The 23,301-nt window shown below is 34.7% G+C and overlaps 2 protein-coding genes across 2 annotated transcripts; one reads left to right on the forward strand and one right to left on the reverse strand.

Annotated features, from left to right (window-relative positions):
• Nucleotides 1-5,889: 5,889 nt before the first annotated feature.
• Nucleotides 5,890-6,840, reverse strand: LOC141507940 (olfactory receptor 52E8-like). Its single transcript, XM_074216127.1, has one exon. The coding sequence runs from the start codon at nucleotides 6,838-6,840 to the stop codon at nucleotides 5,890-5,892; it is 951 nt and encodes a 316-aa protein (XP_074072228.1).
• Nucleotides 6,841-22,029: 15,189 nt separating this feature from the next.
• LOC141490529 (olfactory receptor 52N2) lies at nucleotides 22,030-22,980 on the forward strand. Its single transcript, XM_074190524.1, has one exon. The coding sequence runs from the start codon at nucleotides 22,030-22,032 to the stop codon at nucleotides 22,978-22,980; it is 951 nt and encodes a 316-aa protein (XP_074046625.1).
• The last annotated feature ends 321 nt before the right edge of the window (nucleotides 22,981-23,301 follow it).

The raw sequence follows: 23,301 nt of genomic DNA on the forward strand, positions 1-23,301 counted from the left end.
AACTAGACATGAGCACAATGACTTACAAGTCTGCATTAGAACTTTATCTTAATTCTTTGCAAACCTCTTTTTTTCTAATACTTTCTGGAAATTTTAGTTATCATACTTATAGCATTTATAGTGTTTGAGGCATTTGTACTCAAACTAACTCAGAGTCTACCTTTCATTTGAAAGTAAAATTGTGCTATGTTAATTTGAAAATAATCAAGAAAATTTAACTAGAGATAAGTAAGTAATGAAATGTCATTTGGAATAACATTGTTTTCTCCATGATTCTCCAGATAACAAAGAAATGGATGAATGTAATGTCTCCATTAAGTGTGTGGGGGGGGTGGAAATTTCTCTTTTAATAACAGTGGATTTGGATAGCATTGAGAGGGTGTCTTCATTTAATAATACTTCTATTTCTCCAATTTCCTGCTACTGGGAATTCTTGGACTGAAAGAAGGATAGATCTGGATAGGTTTCCCTTTTTGTGCTGTGTATCCAGTTGCATTTGTGGGAAATTCTTTTTGTGAGCAATACTGAGCAAAATCTCACTAACCCATATTCTATTTTCTAATTTTTTGGGTCACTATTGACTTGAGTCTCTCCACATTCACTATCTCTAAGGTTATGGGCATTTCTTGTTCAATATGAGGGAGATTAACTTTAAGGGATGCCTCACTCTGATGTTTTTTATACATATTTTCACTAGGATGGAGAGCAATGTGTTTGTGGCTTTGACCATGGATCCCTATGTGGCCACCCTCTCAAGAAGAGCATGATCCTTTTTAATAAAGCCATTGTCAATTGATTTGGGAGAGGTATCTTGAGGAATTTTTCTTTAATGACACCAGTATTTGTCCTCAGGCTGTTATATTCCAGTAGTCATGTCATTCTTTATACCTATTGTGAACACATGGGAAATGTACAATTGTCTTATGCCAGCATCCAGGTAAACATAATTATTTGTATAATATTTTTAGGTTTGACCCTCATTACCATTTCTTATATCCAAATTCTTTAAGGAATTTTTAAACTTATTTCTCAGGATGCTCAACACTTGTGGTTCCCATATCTGTGTCATCTTATTCTTCTTCACTTCTGCTTTCTTTTCATTTCTCACCCAAATATAAAGTCACAATGTTCCACACTATATCCATATCTTATTGACCAATCTATATATGATTGACCTTCCTGAACTCAATCCTTTTATTGATGAAGTCAGGATCAAAGAGATCCAATAATATTTGGTTCACATCTTCACCAGGAAAGATAAATGTTAAATGAAGACGTTCACAATATTCTGTTCTGTCCTTCCCAGAAAATAGCACTTCTAGAAAGAGTATTCTTTTATTTTTAATAGTGAAAAATAATCTCACAATTAATAAGAAACCAAGTTCTCAAGGACAACTTAATTAAAAACATAAAAACAGAGATTACCTTTGTATCAATTCCAGTGTGCATATGAGAGTGGAGAAAGAAAGTCTTGACATTCTGCTTTCATTTTAAAACTTAAACTTTATATCTCCCTACTCACACAAGATATGCAACATATGCATGTTATAGTCTAGTGCAAAATCAATTGAATGCTGCAAGTTTAAATAGAAAGAAATTTTATTTTTTCCCTCTCAGTGATGTGGTGAATGCATCTTCAAGGGGAGAACATAGGCATACTAATTATAAAGTGAACTTGTGTATAGTTCTTTTTTACCCTTCTCTCAAAATGCTGTTATTCATGTAATTCATCAGGCATAAAATTTATGACCTGATTCCCTGTCCCCCAAAAGGTATAAACTTCAGTTTGTCCCCAGAGTGGCCAGTAAATTTTATACAAAAAAATTTATCTTTCAATTCCTTTGATCACAAAATACTTCCTCAGAATTCCAGGGGCTGGAAGATTGAAGAGAAGACCTTAACTTCACATTAGCAGAAGCCACCATCAAGGCTAGATACCAACTTTGCATTTCCTATATTATTGACAGGGGGTCAATGATATCCAAGTTCTACATAAAGGATAGCACAACCTAAGTATAATGAAGTCTATTTGGTATGTAAGAGTGAACTGAAAACAACAAGAAGAGAAAATAGCCATTTATTAGCATGCAGTTCAGTTCACTTGGAACCAAAGAAATTTACAAAAACAGGAAAAAATTAACAAAACGTCAGTAACTCAGAGACAGGAGAGAGAGAGAGAGAGAGAGAGAGAGAGAGAGAAGAGAGAGAGAGAGAGAGAGAGAGAGAGAGAGAGAGAGACAGAGAGACAGAGAGACAGAGAGAGAGAGAGAGAGAGAGAGAGAGAGAGACAGAGAGACAGAGAGACAGAGAGAGAGAGAGAGAGAGAGAGAGACAAAAACAGAGAGAGAGACAGAGACAGAGAGAGAAAGACACAGAGAGATAGACATACAGAGACAGAAAGAGAGAGAGAGAGAGAGAGAGAGAGAGAGAGAGAGAGAGAGAGAGAAGGAAATATTGATAATATTGCTGTTTACTATAAAGCTAATTATTTTTGGTGTCCTGAAGTCTATGAGCTGGTACTGATCAATTGAATAAATTAATAACTGTATGACTGACTGGATTCCTAACTGATTAACTGATTGAATGTACTTACCATATAAAGATATTAATTAGTATGGTAAAACCTACATTTTCTTTCATTTTATTTTAAAAATAAGGTGACATAAATTATAACATTTCTCTAAACATAACAATTCCATACATTAGTCTTATTTCTTAGGACAGTACTTACCATCTGTTTATCACTATTCTAAGTTTTAGGAAAAACAAGGAAACCCCACAGCCATTCCTTTCTAGGAGTTTACACCCTAAGTAAAACCACATAAAAGGGAGCTAGAAATCTGAGGGAAGGCAAGAAAAGAATATAATCAAAGCAAAGATGGTATGGTTTGGAATTGGCCAGGGAATGCCTTGAAGTCATTGTTCTCAGAAAGCTAAGACAAAAGTCTTCTCAAGGTCCCCCAATGGGACCATCTAACTCTCTCCCATCTTTCTACCAATGTGGGTTTTTTTTTAGTTTTGTTTTTTTTTGTTTTTTTTTTTGCAAGGCAAATGGGGTTAAGTGGCTTGCCCAAAGCCACACAGCTAGGTAATTAATTATCAAGTGTCTGAGACCAGATTTGAACCCAGGTACTCCTGACTCCAGGGCTGGTGCTTTATCCACTGCACCACCTAGCTGCCCCTCCTCCACCAATGTGTTTTGAGGCTATTAATGTTACTGAAGACTTCTATATTCTGATTCCCCTATCACACATACTCACTTAGGTTTAAGTCTTAGGTCACTGGTCATAGGTAAATTTCAGAGAGCAGACTTCTGAGTTTTTAACCCCAATACACAGCTAAGCCAATATCATTCTTTGAATTATTCTAAAGTTGGCCAAAGTCTAGATAATTGCTATCATGTTTACCACCCCTCCCCAAAATGTTGGGAAAGTTCATTTTTCAACTTCACTCTTATTTTTTTCCTTCTCTTTTCCCCATGAATATCTTGGAAAAAAGCTGAAAGATGCAAGTGTACACCTGCAGTTCAGTCTCTGACCCCACCATCAGCAAAAATAATAAAAATGTGGTTCAATATAAAGGAAGATTAAGATTCAGTCATTTAAATATAGAAATGTAATTTGTTTGACTTATTAGTTTGAATAGTGAAATAATACATAAAATTAGATTACATGTAACTCCCCTCTATTCCACATGAACTACTGGGGGGGGGGGTGATGCTAAAATAAACATAAATGGCTAAGTTCTTTTCCTTAAAATAAAAACAAATAAATTGTGGGATATATTATGAAACACAACTCATCAAAGTATTAGTAACCAGAAATGTATTTCAAGTAAGAGGACAGAATCAAATAAAATTAAGAGGTTAGTCTCATTTAAGACTTTAAAGCCAAATAAAGCAGGTGTCACATAATGGTATCGGAAAAATTGAATTTCAAATGAATCTAAAGAAAGGAAAAACACAAATATTGCTATATGTAATGGTAAAGGAAAATAAATAAGAGATAAGTGAGAGTTCTCAATCTATATGCTATTATAAATGACAGTTAAATTAGTAAAAGATTATCAGTGATATAAAATAGAAAATATAGTAATAGCAGTAGTTCTACTTCTGTCTTTTAATGATGAATATTTAATCAGCTACTTAACAAGTTAGAATTTTTAATTGTATAGAGATAATATTAGAGGCATAATTTAATAACATAGTAGTATTGAAGTTTCTAAATGGCACAGTGCGTGGACTGTGATCAGATTTCATCTCACATTTGCTACCTGCGCAACTTTGTACAAATCACTTAACCTCTCTTTTCCTCATTTTTGTTTTATTCAATCACTTCAGGCTGAGATATTGGAATAGTTTGCCATTTTCTTCTCCAGCACAAAACTGAGGCTAAAAAGATGAAATGATTTGCCCAGCTAATAATTGTCTGATGTAATTTTTGAACTTGGATGTTCCTGACTTCAGACCTTGTACTCTATCCACTATGCCATCTACCTGCCCTTTCCTCAGTTTACTCCACTGTAAAATAGGGATTATAATAATAGTTTCTACCTCCAAGGACTGCTGTGAGGATTACATGAGATAATATTTGTAAAGTATAGCACAGAACCTTACATATAACAGGTGTTATATAAATATAAGCTATTATTACTATAATGCTAAAAGCTCCAAAACTAAATGGAAACACAATCTCTTATAAAATGTGTATTAATGCTCTCACAAATGGAATTGATCACACTTCAAGCTTCTGAAATTTTTCCCTCAACTCCAGAAAAACAGATTATTTGTCTTAGTGCTATACTTGTACCTCTCAAATATTATTAGAGCAAAGGGAAGGAGTCTAGCATATTTTATTGAACCCTTGTCAGGGGAAAAATCATTAAGCAAATAAACAAGAATCATAAAATACAAAAGTTTGGGTAAGCTCCATGGAAAAGAGATCATCTACATGAGTAAGATTATGGATACCTGTGAAGTGTTTCCTTTACCACAAGCTACAAATTCAACTGAACTTCCTAATCCACAGGACCATGCTATTCCTTTTTATTTGACTATGCTAAATTCCATTTATTATCCATGTAATAATTAGTACTAATTTCTTTGATGGATTTCTTGTGTCATAGCTGTATTATCTTTTCTTCTTCATCAAAAGAATTTGCCTCTATGTCCACAAACTGTCATTTCTGAGAGCTTATCATTCTTCATGAGTGGATTTCCCTTTTATATTTTCAGATGATGGAAAAAATCTTAGATTCTATAGTTTCTTTCATGGTATCCTTCTAACTATGAATCTTCATATACATAATGCATATTGCAGAAGGGATAAATATAAATTTATAGGTTAGAAGAGGCCATCTTCAAGGTACTTTCCAAATCTGAGAGAAGTAAACAAGGAGTATTATGCTGTATTACTCCCTGTAACTAAGAGTCATCATTTGATATCAATATTCAAATAACATACTATACTTTTCTAAGATTTCTATATACAAACAAGTTATTAAGAACACCTCTACTGTACCGATTAGTGCTTGATCAACCTTTTGTATAGTCAGATGGAGGAATCATCATATCATATACCAGTCATTCTTGTCCTGGAAGATAGGAGAGTATGAAGGGAGTCATAATATGGATCAGAAGAACAGAAATGTAAAGGGGAAAAATGATGAGCTTAATAGATTGAAAACAATCATTTACTGATGGTTTTTTTGATAGTCCCTTTCTATTGGACTTTCATTATTCACAGATTTACCTGTTCAATCATAATTTTAGAATGCCATGTTTAGATTATGTGTACTGTAGAGTACGTCTTCTATTTAATAAATTTCTGAATAACAGCATTTGTTCATTTGAGATAGAACTCAAGAAAAACATTAATTGGTTTCTTCATGTCACATTGATGAAAAACAGGCTTTCTTAAATAGTCTCACCACCAGGTCACGTATTTGTTTTGTTCTGATTCCATAGATCACAGGATTAAGGGCAGGAGGTACAACCACATAAAGATTAGCTAGTAGGATGTGGATATATCCAGGGACATTACGTCCAAATCTATGAGTGAGAACAGAGAAGAAGGCTGGGACAAAGAAGGATAAGATCACAAAGATGTGGGAACCACAGGTATTGAGAGCTTTAAGTTGAGCATCCTTAGATGGGAGTTGAAAGACAGTATGGAGTATCTTCATGTAAGAGATGGCAATAAGAATTGCCTCCCCCAATGTGATAGCTATAATAACTAAGCCAAATACATTATTAATTTTAATGCTAGAACAAGATAATCGGGCAATGCCCATATGCTCACAGTAAGTGTGAGGGATGATGTGGTGCCCACAGAAGGGCAGTCTCAGGATGAGAAACACCACTGGAAACAGCAGAAAGAAATTAATCAGGATCAAAATTGCTAGAATGATAGTAATGACTCTGTTGTTTAATATCATAGTATATCGAAGAGGGTGGCAGATGGCAACATAGCGATCAAAAGCCATGGTCGCAAGCACAAAAGTCTCCATAGCAGAGAGCATATGAATGAAGAACATCTGGGTAACACAACTCCCAAAACTAATCTCTCTCTGGTTAAACCAGAAGATTCCCAACATTTTGGGGATGGTACATGAGGATAAAGCTAAGTCAATTGTGGACAACATGGCTAGAAAATAGAACATTGGCTGATGGAGTTTGTGTTCAGTCTGAATTACAAAAAGGATAGTGAGGTTTCCCAAGAGTGCAATCAAATACACAGAGCAGAAAGGAAAGCCGATCCAGATGTGCATCTCTTCTAATCCTGGGATTCCAAGTAAAAGGAAGAACAGTGGGTGAAATTGAGTGCCATTGGAATGAAACATCTTACCAAGGATTAGTCCTTTAAATTACCACTTTTTTTTTATTTCTGAAGTCTGGAGAAGAAAAAATGTTTCAAGAGTATTATTTCCTCCCTGATTTACTCACTCAAAAGATACCTCCCTTAGTATCTTCCTGTCATGTCTTATCTAAATAATAACCAATACTTCAAAGGTGAAACAAACATATTATCAAGAACAATCTGTTTTATATAAAGTAAGAGCAGGATTTGAACCCATTCAAAAAAAGAACATAAAGTCTCATTCTAGAAGAGGAAGTTTTTGATTCCACATAAGGGAAAAAACCACTTTCTAAGCATTAGAATTTTCCCAAGCAGAGTGAGTTATCTCAGATGGTGGTGAATTTACATCACTCAACAAGAACAGAGTTGAAAACAGATAATCATATGTAAGAATTTCTGTTGAGAGATTTCCTGGTAAAAATATGATTTAAGTTGTGTGATCTCAGATTGTAACCTGTTTTCCGTGCTTACTGTATCCTTTTAGTTTGGATTAAAAAAAATACAACTCAGTATTCTCATGGATTGGAGGAAGGCTCCTTAGACAGTTTACAAACCAAGATGAAACTTGGCCAATATTTAAACTTTGGTTGCTTTCAATTTTTTTCTTTCCAGTGTGTTTCTCTTCTCTACAATCTAGAAGAGTAAAGGTACTATCCTACTAAGCCTTGAATGAAGACATCCTTGGGGAATGTGTCTTTTAAATATTTTGCCAACAGCTACTTTTTCATAGTCCAGGAGATATTTAAGTCATAAACAGGAGGATTCTGTTCTCTTCCTAATACTTTTTCTGCAGTTTCTCCCTTCAAATACCACTTTGCAGAATCCTGTCCAACTGGGGCAATTTAAAGCTGGTTTAGCTGGAAAGGATTTCATTTTCTTCAACAGGGGAAAAAGGAATTTTTGACACCAGTCTCCACAAGATCTGAATCATTTAGTAGAGAACAGAGAGCAATATATAAATAGGTATTTATTTTAGTTTTATAGTCATATTGGATCCTGACATTCCAAATCTGGGCCATACAGAAGGCATTACTAACTGTGAGGGGCTCATTAGGATTATAAAGCAGAATTCAGTCACTCTCTCTCCCTTTGTAGTCATCTCTAATTAGAGTCTCCTGAGAGAAAGGAGTTTTCCAAAAAGGCAGTATGAAAACATTAAGATCATTCATTGCAGAAGGAATTGGTCAGTTCACAGAAAGTCTCTCTCTGTTGAGTTCTTTGCTTCCTCTGAACACCCATATTAGATTAATAGTATATGTAATTTTCTCCAGGTAATAAGAAAAGGTGGCCTCATTACCTTTTTCTTTTGAATGGGCAGCAATGCATCTGAAGTATAAACCTGGATCCTTTTATTTTTCCTATAACCAAAGAGGAGCATTATTTTAGCATTTCCTTTTATCCTTATTCTTAGCCCTTTTCTAGGTAAGATTGACAGAAGTAAGACGAATCTGGATAATCTCCTCTCTACAGCCAATGTACAGTATCTTAGAATATCTAGAAAATTTTAGGTGATTAGCATTAGCCCCTTCCTGAATCAAGTTGCAACTGGTAAACATGAAAGTATTTGAAAGAGACATACACTGTGTGGGCCTGGGGGGAAAAGATTTATATTTATATTCTTACATTAACTTATATTTTCAGTCTTCCCATCAGCAGAGGTTCCTCTCCCCCACACAGGACATATTCTTAATTCCATATATATAGTCATTCACTATATCCTTAATTATACAGAATTTCCAAGGCTTTATTCTACCTCAAAAGCCTCCATGGATGTTCTTCTCTTTCTCTGCCTGATTCCTCATTTATTAACTAGATATATACCTCTAGATTTTCTCAATGATATACTCAATAATAAGACAAATATTAATAAGCATCCTCATTCTGGGTGGCTCCTTGTCTCTCCTTTCTGGATATGACCACTTAGTTTCTCAATTTAGTTACTTGTCTTTTTCTCTTTTTTATTTTCTTTAAAGTTACTATTTTTCATAATCCGAGGTCTCTTAAATTGCTGAAAACTATTAAAAATATACTCACCCACTTCCTTGAGAATGAGTATTTCTTTCTCAGGGAAAGGATTCTATAGTTCCCATCTCTCTGATTTCTCTGTAATTTTCCTGTACAAAAGGGAAAGGGTTTATATTGAGGGGGAAAATGCTTTCTTTCCCCCATTTCCTCCCTGAGGGTAAAAAAAAATTGCATAATGAGAATCCCCTGTGTCTATAGTGTTCCTGACCTCAGTATTTTATAGTCCCAGTAAACAGAAATAGTCACAAGGAATGGCTAATTCCTTTGTGGGCATAAATTCATGCCAATTATTGCAGAGAACACTCACTCATGGTAGGATACTTTTCCATCTAAGTCTCTTAAGTATGCAACCCATCAGTGTTCTATAACTTCTCTTGTTTTTCCTCCTTTTCCCTGGAAATCTCTTTCCTGTGTCCATACTCTTCTACTCTTCCAGGTACCAGTTACCATCCAAATTTCACCCTATGTAGGAAAAATAGATTTAATAAGCATTAAATTCCCTAGGTCTCATTTTGTATATGGTCCTCATTTCCCTTCACTGACCAACTTTCTTCATCCATAGGAGCATTTATTAGTGGAAATTTTCTTTTTTTCTTTCTTTTTTCTGCCTTTTCAGGCATGCCTTACAGATTCTTCTCCTGTTGAAAGAACAAAGATCACCTTCTCTTCATTACTAACCCTTGATTTGACCCTAATGAATCATTAATCCCTAATGCTCCCCTCCTCCTCTTTATGTATCCTTCCATATTGCAATGAAATATTTTTTTAAAAGTATCGATTCACATGTAGAAAGGGTATGGTCAGGTTCTGCCTGTCCTTTATTAGTACATTCCTGGGGTATAGGTTATGTTCAAGCAATATTAGTACCTTTGGTGTGAGGGCTGCCAAGACCTTTTCAAGGCTGCTTTCCACCTTTGATGTCCACCTGAGCCACCTAATTCTTATCTGTGGCTCCAAGAAGCTATAGCATTCACAGCAGTCACACTTCAGTAAACCATTTCAGCAGGTGACCTAAACTGGGTAGAGGGTAACTGAAGGTGTTTCAAACTCATCAGTGAGTTGGCTGGGCATCTAACCCAAGCATGGGATGTCTTCCACTGGTGGAATGGGCAGATAAGAATACTTTGTTCCAATGGCCATGAAGCCAGCTGAAGTACATACCGTGGAAGGCATAGAACATGGTTAGGCATTGAGGAATTTAAGGTTATCCACTGCATCTAAAGTCAATACTAGTTGTCTTGACTCTGTCTTGCCACTGGACCATGATCATTTGGGGAGAGAGTGAGACTGATGACTCTGTGTTAGTCTGCCTCACTTAAATCCAATTTAGGCATGAATCAAAAGTCATCACCTATTCCACATTACTATTCCTATCTCAAAGTCCTGTGACTATAGACAAGTGATAAAGCAGCAGGAGAAGATGCATTGGTAGCTGTAGTCACACACCTTCACACAGGTGGCACAGGTCATAGGTTCATTTCCCCACTGAAAGTAGCAATGGGATTTGGCAGCCCCCTGGGTGACTGGGCAGCCCTTTTGGGAATCACATTGCTCATCTCTTGGTGTGAGGAAGAGGCTAGAAAAAGTAACCACAAAATTGTCTGCATGTACAACTCAGACCTGATGACTGCAGCAGGTGGGGACCCCATCCTTCAGTTGAAACAAAAAAATTACGCAAAAATTTCTTCAGAGAAGATTCTACTAACAATCAGTTATGGTATGTGCCCACAGTCATAGGCAACAAGATCTAAAGATGAACAGCTCTTTTTGTAAGAGACCTCAACAAGTATTCAAATAGTAGCCCTGAGTGAGAAAAGGCTGACAAATGAAGGCCTGCATATTAAAGTTAGAACTGGATACATGGTTTTTGGAGTAGCCACAGTGAAGAGGAGCACCATGAATCTGGGGAAGGTTTTGCAATCAAAACTTATCTAGTCAACAAGCTTGAACTCCTACCAAATGGAATGAACGACTGTCTCACGATAATGAGATTGCCACTTATAGGAAAATGCTATGCCATCATCTATTGCTAATTCCTTCATCAATGTAGCAAAAGAGAACAAACTCATATTTCTTGTTGAATTTAAAGCTAGAGTAGGCCAGGACTATCAGACATGGCAGGTAATTCTTGGGAGGAATGGAGTTGGAAACAGAAGCAGCAATTGTTACCTGCTATTAAAGACTTATGCAGCTCATGACCTCATAACACTATCTTTCATTTACATAAACTCTTTATTTTTTAATTTTATTTATTTAAGGCAAAGGGGTCAAGTGACTTGCCTGAGGTCACACAGCTAGGCAATTATCAAGTGTCTGAGGCCAAATTTGAATTTAGATCCTCCTGACTCCAGGGCTGGTGCTCTATCCACTGAGCCACCTAGATGCCCCTAAACTTTTATTTTAAATTAATTAATTAATTAATTTTCAGCCATGTGTACAGGCATATTTCCAAGTTACAAAATTTCCCCCCACTCTCCCTTTCCACCTTCCTCCCTCAGCAAGGAATAGTCAGGTTAGCATTTTATATACATATTTTGTTAAACATATTTTCAAATTAGTAATTTTCAACATGAGGAATTAGGATTAAGGGAAAGAGATACATAAGAAATAATTTTTATTAAGTGTTCATCAGATTCAGAAGGGTTGTTTTTTTCCCTGTGTGTTTTGTTTTGTTTTTCTTCCTTTAGTTCGGGATAATATAATCCATAACCAATCAAATATGGTTGTCCTAGATCTCTAGACTGGTGAGAGAAATTACTTTTATCAAGGTTATTCATCTCCTAATAATATTGATGTGTATCATTGTTCTCTTGGCTCTACTCCTCTCGCACAGCATCAGATCCCATAAGTCATTACATGTTTCTCTAGAGTCTGACCATTTATGATTTCTTATAGAATGATAATATTCCATAGTATTCATATTACATAACTTGTTTAGCCATTCACCAATTGAAGGGCATCCCCTCAATTTCTAATTCTTTGCCACTACAAAAAAGAGCTACTATGAATATTTTGCAATATGTAGGACTTTCCCCATTTTTTTACAATTGCTTATGGAAAAAGTCCTAGAATTGGAATTGCTGGGTCAAAGGATATGAACAGCTTTATTCTTTGGGCATAGTTGCATATTGCTCTCCAGAAAGGTTGGATCCATGCACAATTCCACTAGCAATGTATCAATGTCCCAATCCTCCCACAAACGCTCCAACATTGATCATTTTCCCTTTTACTCATCTGGGCTAATCTAATAGGTGTAACATAATATCTCATTGTTGCATTTCTCTAATCAATAGTGATTTGGAGCATTTTTTCATATGATTATATATAGCTTAAATTTCCTCATTTGAAAACTGTTCATATCCTTTGACCATTTATCAATTGGGGAATGACTTGTGATCTTATAAATTTGATGCAATTCTCTATATACTTTGGAAATAAGACTTTTCTCAGAACTCTTGATTGTGAAGATTGTTTCCCAGCTTTCTGCTTTTTCTTGTAATTTTGGCAGCATTGATTTTATTAGTGCAAAACCTTTTTAATTTAATATTGTCAAAATCATTCATTTTCAGTTTATAATTTGCTCTATTTCTTATTTCCCCTTTCAATAGATCTGATAGAGTATTTCATGATCTATTAATTTATCTATGGTATTGTCCTTTAGGTCTAAATCTTGTACCCATTTTGACCTTATTTTTGTATCGGGTATAAGATGTGGATCTATGCCTAGTTTCTGTCATACTATTTTCCAGTTTTCCCAACAATTTTTGTCAAATAGTGAGTTCTTTTCCCAGAGGCTGGTGTCTTGGGGTTTGTCAAATAGTAGATTGCTGTAGTCATTTACTGCAGTTTCTGTTGATTCAATCCTAATCCACTGATCCATTACTCTATATCTTAACCAATACTAGGCACTTTTGATGACTGCCACTTTATTGTATAGCTTTAGATCTAATAGAGCTAGGCCACCTTCCTTTATATTTTTCCCTCCATCAGTTTCCTTGCTATTCTTGCACTTTTGGTGCTCTAGATGAATTTTGTTACTATTTTTTCTAGCTCAGTACAGTAGTTAGTTGGTAGTTTGATTGGTAAGGCACTGAATAAGTAATTTAATATAGGTAGAATTGTTATTATTATATTAGCTCAACCTATCCATGAGCACTTGCCATTTTTTCAGTTATTTAGATCTGACTTTATTTGGGTGAGGAGAGCTTCATAATTGTGTTCATACAGTTTCTGGGTTTGTTTTGTGAGGTAGATTTCCAAGTATTTAATGTTGTCTACATTTATTTTATTTTTTTTTTGCAAGGCAAATGGAGTTAAGTGGCTTGCCCAAGGCCACACAGGCTAGGTAATTATTAAGTGTTTGAGACCGGATTTGGTAATCTGCTACACGTCTTTGCCCATTTCAATACATTTCCCCATGCAGCCACACAGGTTTTACCATGTCAACTCCCTAATCAATTATCTATCCAGAATCTAATATAAAATCCTATGTTTGGTAATTGAAGCTTTTCCTACCGTATCCTACCCCTTGTCAGACCTTTACAGTATTATTACATCTTATACCCTTCACATGTTCTTTGCTCCAATAATATTAATCTCTTTCCTGTTCCTCAAAAAAGATACATTATCAGTCAGCTTTCACTGATTCTCCTTCATGCCTGGAATGATCCCCAAATGAAGGCACTTAGAATTGTTCACAACTCAACCAACTGAACAGCAACTGTTCTATATGCATATTGATATATAGATATAGATATAGATATATATATCCACATATATTTAAATATATGTACATATACATTTAAATGGTCACAAATCCTTTGATAATACTTTGATGATAGTGCCAGCTATCATTATCACTAGTGTATGTAATCTTATTCATGAGAGAGTCATTCATGAGAGAGATTACAGACTATTAGATATTTCAAAGTAAAAATATAAATTCTTTAAAACGATTTGAAGAAAATCATTGAAATAAACAGTAGATATGGAATAAAAATAATTATATAGTGATTTATCTGAAAAATTTTGGGGGTTTTTGTGCATGTGTAGTGTGAGTCAGCAATGACATACAGCAGCTCCAAAAGCCAGTGCTGTTAGACTTCATTAAGATAAATTGACTTTTCTAGACTGGGGTTGTGATGGGGTGGGGTAACAGATAGAAGATACTTTGCACTCATCAACCTATACCTTGAAAATTGTCTACAGTTCTGGTCTCCAAATTTTCAGAAAAGAATTCTATAAACTGGGCAACATCAAGTGCAAAGCAATATAGATAGTGAAAAAGCCACTAACATGGGGAAGGAACTGATGCAGGAATTATAAGTATTAATTGAATGAACTGGCAGTTAGATTGGAGAAAAGATGACTGAAGATAGTAGTAGGGGAAAATAGGTGCCTTCAAGTATTTCATAAATTGTACCAAAAAATGATAAGATTTGTTCTGTTTGGCTTTGGAGTCAGAATTAGAAAAAATGAGTGGACATTGTAAAGTCAAAATTTAGTCTTCAAAGAAAGTGAACAATTGCAGAAGGAATGAAAGAAACAAGTATTTATTCTGTGCTAGGAATTAAGGAAAATGCTTTACAAATGATGGCTCATTTAATTCTCATAATAGCCTTGTAAGGTAGATTCTATCATCTCCTATTTTTCAATTGATGAAACTGAGTCAAATAGATGTTGAGTGAATAGCCCAAGATCTCAGTCCTAGTGCCTGAGACCAGATTTGAACTCTGTCATCCAGACCAGTCTAGTATTCTATCTACTATGACATCTAGCTGCATTTTGGATAACATTTCAAGGCATAGAAAAGGAGAATGGTTACTTCAAGAAATACCATGTGTCCTCTGATGAGGAATCTCCAAGCAAAGACTAGGTGATCATTACTCATCAAATGATAAGAATCATCTTGGTGTTTTTTGGGGAATTCATACTAGATATAAGTCAACAATGACATGTGGAAGCTCCAAAAGCAATTTTCAGGACTCTTATTCTATATGTAATTCTTATTCTGTGTTGAATTAGTCTTCCAAATCTAAAAATGTTCCTATTCTCTAGGTATGAGACTCTATTTTCACTTGCTCAAAAGAAAAAGGTGAAAATGTTAAAAATGTACTTAGATAAATTCTAAATATAGACTAAATCTCAGCAGCTCTAAAGTCTTCTGAGGCATTGAGTCCTATAGGCACATGCACCTGAGGTCATTCTGTAAGAACAATCCCCAAGGAATCTGAACAAGAAGGATATGAGGCAGTGACCCCAATCTGAGCTCTAGACATTACAAGCTCTCCAAGTTTTTGTTTGGTAACTTCTCAGTCATGCACAGAGATTTGGTCTTTATCTACTCTGGGGTAAGTTCCATCTGTAAGTACTTGAATGACTTACATATTGAAGAGCAAATAGATTTCTTTTGCCTGGCTCTAGAGGGCAGAACTTGTGGGTTATAGTTGCAGGAAGATAGTCTCGGGCTTCATATAATAGAAAGTTCATAAGAATTAGAATTTTCCCAAAGAGTAATGAATAACCTGTGTAGGTAGTCACTCATTCATTTGAGTTCTTCCAGTAAAGAATGACCAGGCAGCTAGATTGCCTGGTGGAAAGAGAACTAGTTCTGGAGTCAGACTGAAATTCAAATGTGATTGCAGACAATTACTAGCTGGAACTATTAACCTTCTTTTCCTCAATTTCCTCATTTATAAAATGAGCTGGAGAAGGAAATGGAAAACCATTGCAGTATTTTTTAACCAAGAAAATGGGGTCATGAAGAGATAGACCTGACTTAACAACAATAACACATAAAAAATCAATGACCTTTAATTGAGATTCTTATTTATATATACATCTCTTCTAACCTTGAGATGAACTTATTTTTCAATTCTGTGATTCATAGAAATTAAAAGTTAATGGAGGTTAAGATATGACAACCTTTTCAGAATGGATAAGGATTGAATAAAAATGAGTAATAGGCAGTTAAAACCCATAAGTGAGCAAAAGCATAGAAAGTGATTGCCCAAGTGCCTTTTTTGATTTTGTCATGATTTTGTCAATTAACCTTTCAGGAATCTGAAAATCACTGTAACAATCAATGTGACTTAGACATTTACAAGAAAGTACCTAATTCCACCTAGTGAATTCAAATTATCAAGCTTGGGATAATTATATCCAGTATTATAAAAGTAGTGTTTACCATGCAAAGACATCTACTATAATAGAATTAATATATTTGTGTAACTTTGGTTACTTCACCAAAACTCTCTGGGTTGAAATTTTCTAACCTGTTAGAATGAGATGGGACTCTGAGCTTTATTGTCATTGTAGATCTGTGATCATATGTTTCTGTCAATGCAGCCTGAGTATACAATGATTGGATTTTGCTTTGCACAGAACAGACATTATTTTTGATGGTGGTGGTAGTGAAAGAGTATTAAATTGTATTGAGAAAATATTTTTACAACCCCATTATAAGACTCTCAAGTTTCATCTTAGGTTCAGTTCATTTTTCTGAAATGTATTTGCATGCTGACTCACTCAAGGCGATGTCTGTCTCTTCTATTTTTATAACAACCTAGTTGATAAATTCTTTCTCTTTATATAATTCTGTGATAAAGTCTAAAGTATCAAGAAAAAAAGGAAATTTTCTGCTGGATTTCACTTCTGACCTTCTTTTTAGGGGGCAGAAAACCATCAATAATTACTCTTTACTTCCATATATTCAACCAGCTTTCAGTCCACTAACATAAATGATCATCTAACTTAATTCTCTTCAGGTGTTCCACTAGTCTAATCAAAGAAACTTTGTAAAATGTAAAAGTCTATAAAACATTGTAATTTGGGTTTATTTTATCTTTGGAATTATTCTGATCAATAATTCCAGCAACCAAATAAAAAAGGTAAGGATCTTAGTACAACATGATTTCTTTTTTTTAATTTATTTTTATTAAAGATATTATTTGAGTTTTACAATTTTCCCCCCAATCTTGCTTCCCCCCACAGAAAGCACTCTGTCAGTCTTTACAACATGATTTCTTGATGGTCTTGATCATTATTTCCTATTCTTAAATACTTCCAAGGTATCCTTTAAAAATATCTTCTAGAATACTGTAAGAAATGAAGTCACGATGTTAAGGCAGAGGATATAATTTCTGTCCATTTTATATTATCTTTAAAAGATTATTGAAATCACATCAGCAAACCCTCTGAAAATGGATTAGTGAATAACAGTCTTTTTCAGTATCTTATATGAAGAATACATTGAAAATTGATGAAAAATTTATAGAAAGCAGCCAGGGTAATCTCTTTCCATGGTTTCACTCACTTTAGGGCTTCCACTTTCTGTTACTCATTTTTTATTTTATTCAATTTTGGTGACAATTTTAAAGAGAAAGGGTTAAAAAAATGAGTTCCTTCTCACCTTTCTTTTTATCCTGTTAACCTTCCTATGCTGCTTTGATTTTCCAGTTGTTTTAAGTATAGTTGTTAATCTTCTTACTGTAGTCATCATTTGTTTCCACTTCTAGCCTTATTTTATCTTTTATCTCCAGTGTTCCTAACTCTATTCTCTACAGGACCTTGCCAGTCTTTTGGATTCAGACCACATTACCTGTCCTTGTTTTTGTCTTCTATATAGCTACCTACTCTCATTTAAATTAGTCAAAGTTTTTATGAATATTCACATTGTTCTCTTTAGAAAACTGTTTCTTTTCTTTCCTATTAAATGTACTATTTTTCTGATTTTTAAGAACTTGTTTTCTTTTTAGAACTTATTTCTTAGAAGATTCCCATCATTCTTGAAATAATTTGACATGCAAAATTATAGACTGTGGATCCTTATCAATTTTTTTTTTGCGAACTTTTGGAATTGTTATACATGCTTCATCTTCAGTATCACAAATTCTAATATAGAACATTTCTTTTCTTGGATTGTTCCCATCATTTCATCCTCCAAAATCAGTTTATAATTAGTTATTTTATTAGTTCTTTAGTAGTTAAAAGTTTTTACCATCTTGTTTTAATGAATCCAGTTTTTTATTTTTATAAGAATATTTTTTTCTTTGGTTACTCCTCCTCTTCTTAGCTGTGTCACTTTGACTTTTTTTTTTCCTGCTAATTCTTTTATTTGGTACATTGTAAGTTATGTAAAGGCAAAGAGATGCAACTGCATAAATAAAAATGAGTCACATTCTCACAATACTTGAACATACATAGCAATGGGCAACTCTAATTAAGTGTGTAATTGAGTCCAGTGTTTAATGAAAAAAATCATTAAGTATTGAAAATCATTTTAAACTTAAACTCCTAACTTAACTGAATACAGAACTCAATGTGCCACCCTTCACTCAAATATTCTCTTATTATAAAGAAGTGCAAATAAGTAGAAGAAGCCAAACCAACATCTTAGCCATATTTATCAAAGGATACTTTCTCTCACTATGGTTTGTTTTAGTAATAGTCATCTGAAGTTAATAACAGTCCCTGAACTGATCAGAATTCTGATAGCTTTCAAAGTTGTTTCATGATTATTTTCATTGGATAGAATATTTTCTTTGTTCTACTTTCCTCTTTCCATTAGGTTATATAAACTTCCCCAAGTTTATATAGGTTTTCATATATATCATTTCTTTTGACACAGGATTTCTCATTATATTAATAATCCACAATTTACTGAGCAATTCCCATAAACAGAAGTTCACCTTCAAATTCTTTGATACCACAAATAGTACAATAATATAGTTTTGTGCATATGAAGCATGCCTCTTTTTTATTTCTTTTAGGTTTAGATTAATGATTTTTGTAATAATAATAAAAATTTACCTCACAGTATACAATTTATGATAGTTCTCTTTTATACTTAATACATACCTTAGGAAGACAAGGGATATCTATCATGTTAAAGACTGCTTGATAATTATCTGTCTCAATATCTTTCCTCAAAAAAACATTAATCATCACTACATACCTGGGAAGAAGACTAAAAACCATCAGAGGAGATAAAGAAAGTGAACAGAGAGATTAGAATGTAGTGATTCTAAAAAGAAACATGGATAAGAAAAGAAGGGTTTAGTCAGGTGTCAAAATAATCAAACAAGTCAAGGAGGATTAAAAATCTAGAATTAAAAACATCCCATTTTATGTGCCAATGAGAGGGTAGTTGTTGCTTCTACTATGACAGCAAGGTGGTTCAATGGATAGAGTGCTGGACCTGGAGTCAGGAATATCTGAGTTTAAATCTGGCCTAACACATGTATTAGTTATGGGACCCTGGGCAAGTAACTCATCCCTGTTTGTTTCAGTTTCCTCATCTGTGAAATGATCCGGAGAAAGAAAAGACAAACTACTCCAATATCCTTGCCAAGAAGACCCCAAATGGGATCACAAGGAGTGAACCAAAACAACTCAACAAGAACTTTAATTCAATACCTTATCTATTTTGTCTTTGATAATTTTAATAGGTTCCTCAGTGATCTCATTGACTGATTTTATTATATACACTGCTGCCCATATAATCTTCAAAAATGAACTGCTATGACCAGGTTTCTCTCCTCAAAGGAAAGAAAACAGTGGCTGAATATTGTTTACTATGCAATGCATAAATAGTAATCCTAGAATTGAAGGTCCACCACAATTTTCTTCTACCAAGCCGACTAGCCTAATTTGGAATCCCTTTGTATATTCCCTGTTTCAGGCAAACTACTCTATTCTCTGCTCTCATCCTGTCCTGTATAATTGTTGTGTCTTTATTCAAGTTGTCCACTAAACCTGGACTCTTCTACATTTCTATCAGATGGATCCCTTTCCATCCTGTGAAGTCTAGCTCAAAAGACATCTCCTTTTGAATTCTTTTTTGTACTTCCAGATAAAAGTGTTCTTTTCTTCCTAAAATTTCTCATAATATTTTTCCTGAATCCCTCCTTTTCACTTTTCTCATACTTTATTATCTCATAGTTGCATGTAGCTATCCACTACATCTCTCCTATGCCTCTCAGAATCCTTACTTTTTCTTGGCAAAGTAATGGGGTTAAGTGAGTTGTCCAAGGTCACACAGCTAGGTAATTGTTAAATGTCTGAGGCTGTATTTGAACTCAGGTCTTCCTGACTCTAGGACTGGTGCTCTATTCACTGTACCACCTAGTTACCCCCTAGAATCCCTACTTTCTTTTAAAACTCAGTTCAGTAAACATCTATGTGAGGTCTTTCTTAATCTTCCCAGCTACTTCTGACTTCTTCAAATCATATTGTATTATATTTATACTTAAATTGAATATACTTCTATTTTATTTTTTATTTAAGGCAATGGGATTAAGTGACTTGCCCACAGTCACACAGCTAGGCAGTTATTAAGTATCTGAGGTCATATTTGAACTCAGGTCCTCCTGACTCCAGGGCCAATGCTCTATCCACTGTGCCATATAACTGCCCCTGAATATACTTCTAGTTGTATATAGAGACTTTCATGATAGCATATAAACTCTTTTTTAAGGTTTTTTTGTAAGGTAGTGGGGTTAAGTGGCTTGCCCAAGGCCACACAGCTAATTATTAAGTGTCTGAGGCCAGATTTGAACTCAGGTCCTCCTGACTCCAGGGCCGGTGCTCTATGCACTGCGCCACCTAGCCTCCCCATAAACTCTTTTTTTAAAGTTCAACACCTTGCAGAATTGCTTATTTGTCTATTATTAGCCTTATTTGATTTGATGACATGAATGGAAAGATAGGAGATTATAACAAAAAGTGATTTTTAAAGTGGATCTTGCAAGTAAAACAATTAGGATATCTGGTTATGTCTAAGAGATATATCTGTGTATGTGTGCTTATGTATGTATGTATGTATGTAATAGAACAGAAAAAAAACAAACTATTGGAATTATATGACCAGGTTCTAACAGTTGATCTATATGACCTCTATATGTGATACTATAATTTAATAATAGCTATCATTCCCCTATATGCTTTTTTGAACATGGAAAAAAATAACCATAAAATTAATTTCTTGTCACATTTACCCTTATACTAAATCTCTCCTTTCTTAGTCTTAAGAAGTAAACAGAACTCTCCAAATGTCATTTATATTCTTTCTTTGAATCTAGGTAGAATCATAGGGAAAAGGCATAAGTTTTTCCCTTCTTATATTCATGTGAATGTTCTTACTAACATGAAAAATTATTAAATGTAAAACATGAAAACCAGAGGCTATTAATATATAAAATTTGTATCTTCCAGCAAATGACACAAAATTCCATTTTGATGGAATATAGACAATTGATAGAAAAACTCTAAAAAAAATGGAAGATAATGGAATATTTATCAATAAGAGTTTTGAGTTTAGTCTTTCTTGTACTTATTTATTGAAAGTATTTCTTTCAATTCATGATTTTTTTTATTCCAACCATTGTAGATCAAACTCTTTGAATCACAATTGAGAATATAGATTTAGAGCTATAAGGGACTTAGAAGTCATCTAACCTCATCATTTTACAAGATAAGGAAAGTGCTATCTGGAGAATTTACATGCTTCCCTAAGTCCACACAAATCTAATGTATCTCCCTTTACTTCACAGATGACTCCAATAATTAGTTCAGAGAGAGCTCATGGTGTTGCCCCATAGATATGATAGAGTATGGAATCTATTCTCCACTCAAATAAATATGTGTGTGTGTGTATATATATATATATATATATATATATATATATATATATATATATTATTTTTATTTGTGTGAACTTCATATTACTTTGCCCAAGCAGGAAGATGGCTTGTTATCAATCTGGCAAATAGAAGGTAAGATAATTTAGTTTAGACTGGAGATCGGAGATATAAATGGATTGAATTGAGCAATGCCTTGGATTTTATTCAGTGCTTGATCAAGGGAGACTTATTGATAAAGATGATACATCCAAATGGCACAAAGAAAGGTTGAATCACCAAAAGATTTGAGTTTTGTCAAATTGCAACAAAAATTAATCTGAATTCCCCAATTGTCTGAATGTGATTCTTGACAAATAATCTGATTGAAAAGAATTGCGAGAGTTTTCCATTCTTGTCCATTACAATCATCCATAGTTGATTTCCCTGCAACACTAATTCATCCATTCTCTTTCTGAGCAGGCAATAGCCACCACTGAAGAATATAACATGCTCTCCTCTTGCCCATCATGTTCAACTCCAATAGCTCCAGCTTGACTCCTGCATTTTTCATTCTGAATGGAGTTCCTGGGATGGAAGCATCTCATGTATGGATCTCCCTCCCATTCTTCTTCATGTACCTCATTGCAGTTTTGGGGAATTGTGGACTCCTTTATTTAATTCATCATGAGGAATCCTTGCACCGGCCTATGTATTACTTTTTGGCTCTACTTGCTATCACTGATGTTACCCTTTGCTCCACGACTATACCCAATATGCTCTGTATTTTCTGGTTCAACCTTAAGGAGATCTCCTTTAATGCTTGCCTGTTCCAGATGTTCTTTGTTCATATGTTGACTGGGATGGAATCTGGTGTACTCATGCTCATGGCCCTGGACCGCTATGTGGCCATTTGCTATCCTCTACGCTATACTACCATCCTTACCAATTCTGTTATTGCCAAGGCTGGGTTTATCACCTTCCTGCGGGGTGTAATGCTCATCATGCCTTTCACATTCCTCTCCAAAAGGTTACCTTACTGCCAAGGAAACATCATCCCTCACACCTATTGTGATCACATGTCAGTAGCTAAGGTCTCCTGTGGGAATGTCAGAATCAATGCAATCTATGGTCTGATGGTTGCTCTGCTAATAGGTGTATTTGATATGTGCTGCATCTCTGTGTCTTATACTATGATTCTCCGGGCTGTGATGAGCCTTTCCTCTGCAGATGCCCGGCACAAAGCCTTTAGCACATGCACAGCTCATGTTTGTGCTATAGTTATTACCTATGTTCCAGCTTTATTCACTATCTTCACCCATCGCTTTGGGGGACACACTATTCCCCACCACATTCACATCATTGTGGCCAATCTCTACTTGCTCCTACCTCCCACAATGAACCCTATTGTCTATGGAGTGAAGACCAAGCAGATAAGAGAGGGAGTGATCAAATTGTTATTTGGAGAGAAAGGTTTCTAGGCCCAAGAATTGTTAACTATTGAGATCCAGATTTCAGAGAGCAAAGAAAGAGAAATTTAGAGAAAAGACTTTTGAAGGTTGGAGTAAGCATGGTAAAAAATTATTTAGTTATGCAAAATTCATTACTCCTACTCTGTTACAATGAATGAATACCAATGTACTAATCAAGAGAATATTCTAAAATATTTGCAATGAAGGAGACAAAAGCCTTTCTTTCCCTTATGAAACATCCACTGTAATACTGACCCAAATTCAGAGGTACATAAATGAATAATAATAGTCATTGGCTTGAATCAGCTTCCTCAGATGGTAAGCTTTGTT

This window comes from Macrotis lagotis, chromosome 1, assembly GCF_037893015.1.
Source record: "Macrotis lagotis isolate mMagLag1 chromosome 1, bilby.v1.9.chrom.fasta, whole genome shotgun sequence".
Lineage (NCBI taxonomy): Eukaryota > Metazoa > Chordata > Mammalia > Peramelemorphia > Peramelidae > Macrotis > Macrotis lagotis.

Bases quoted from the DNA above. Each gene is read 5' to 3' on its own strand.
- LOC141507940 (XM_074216127.1), bottom strand. From the start codon at position 6,840: ATGTTTCATTCCAATGGCACTCAATTTCACCCACTGTTCTTCCTTTTA.
- LOC141490529 (XM_074190524.1), top strand. From the start codon at position 22,030: ATGTTCAACTCCAATAGCTCCAGCTTGACTCCTGCATTTTTCATTCTG.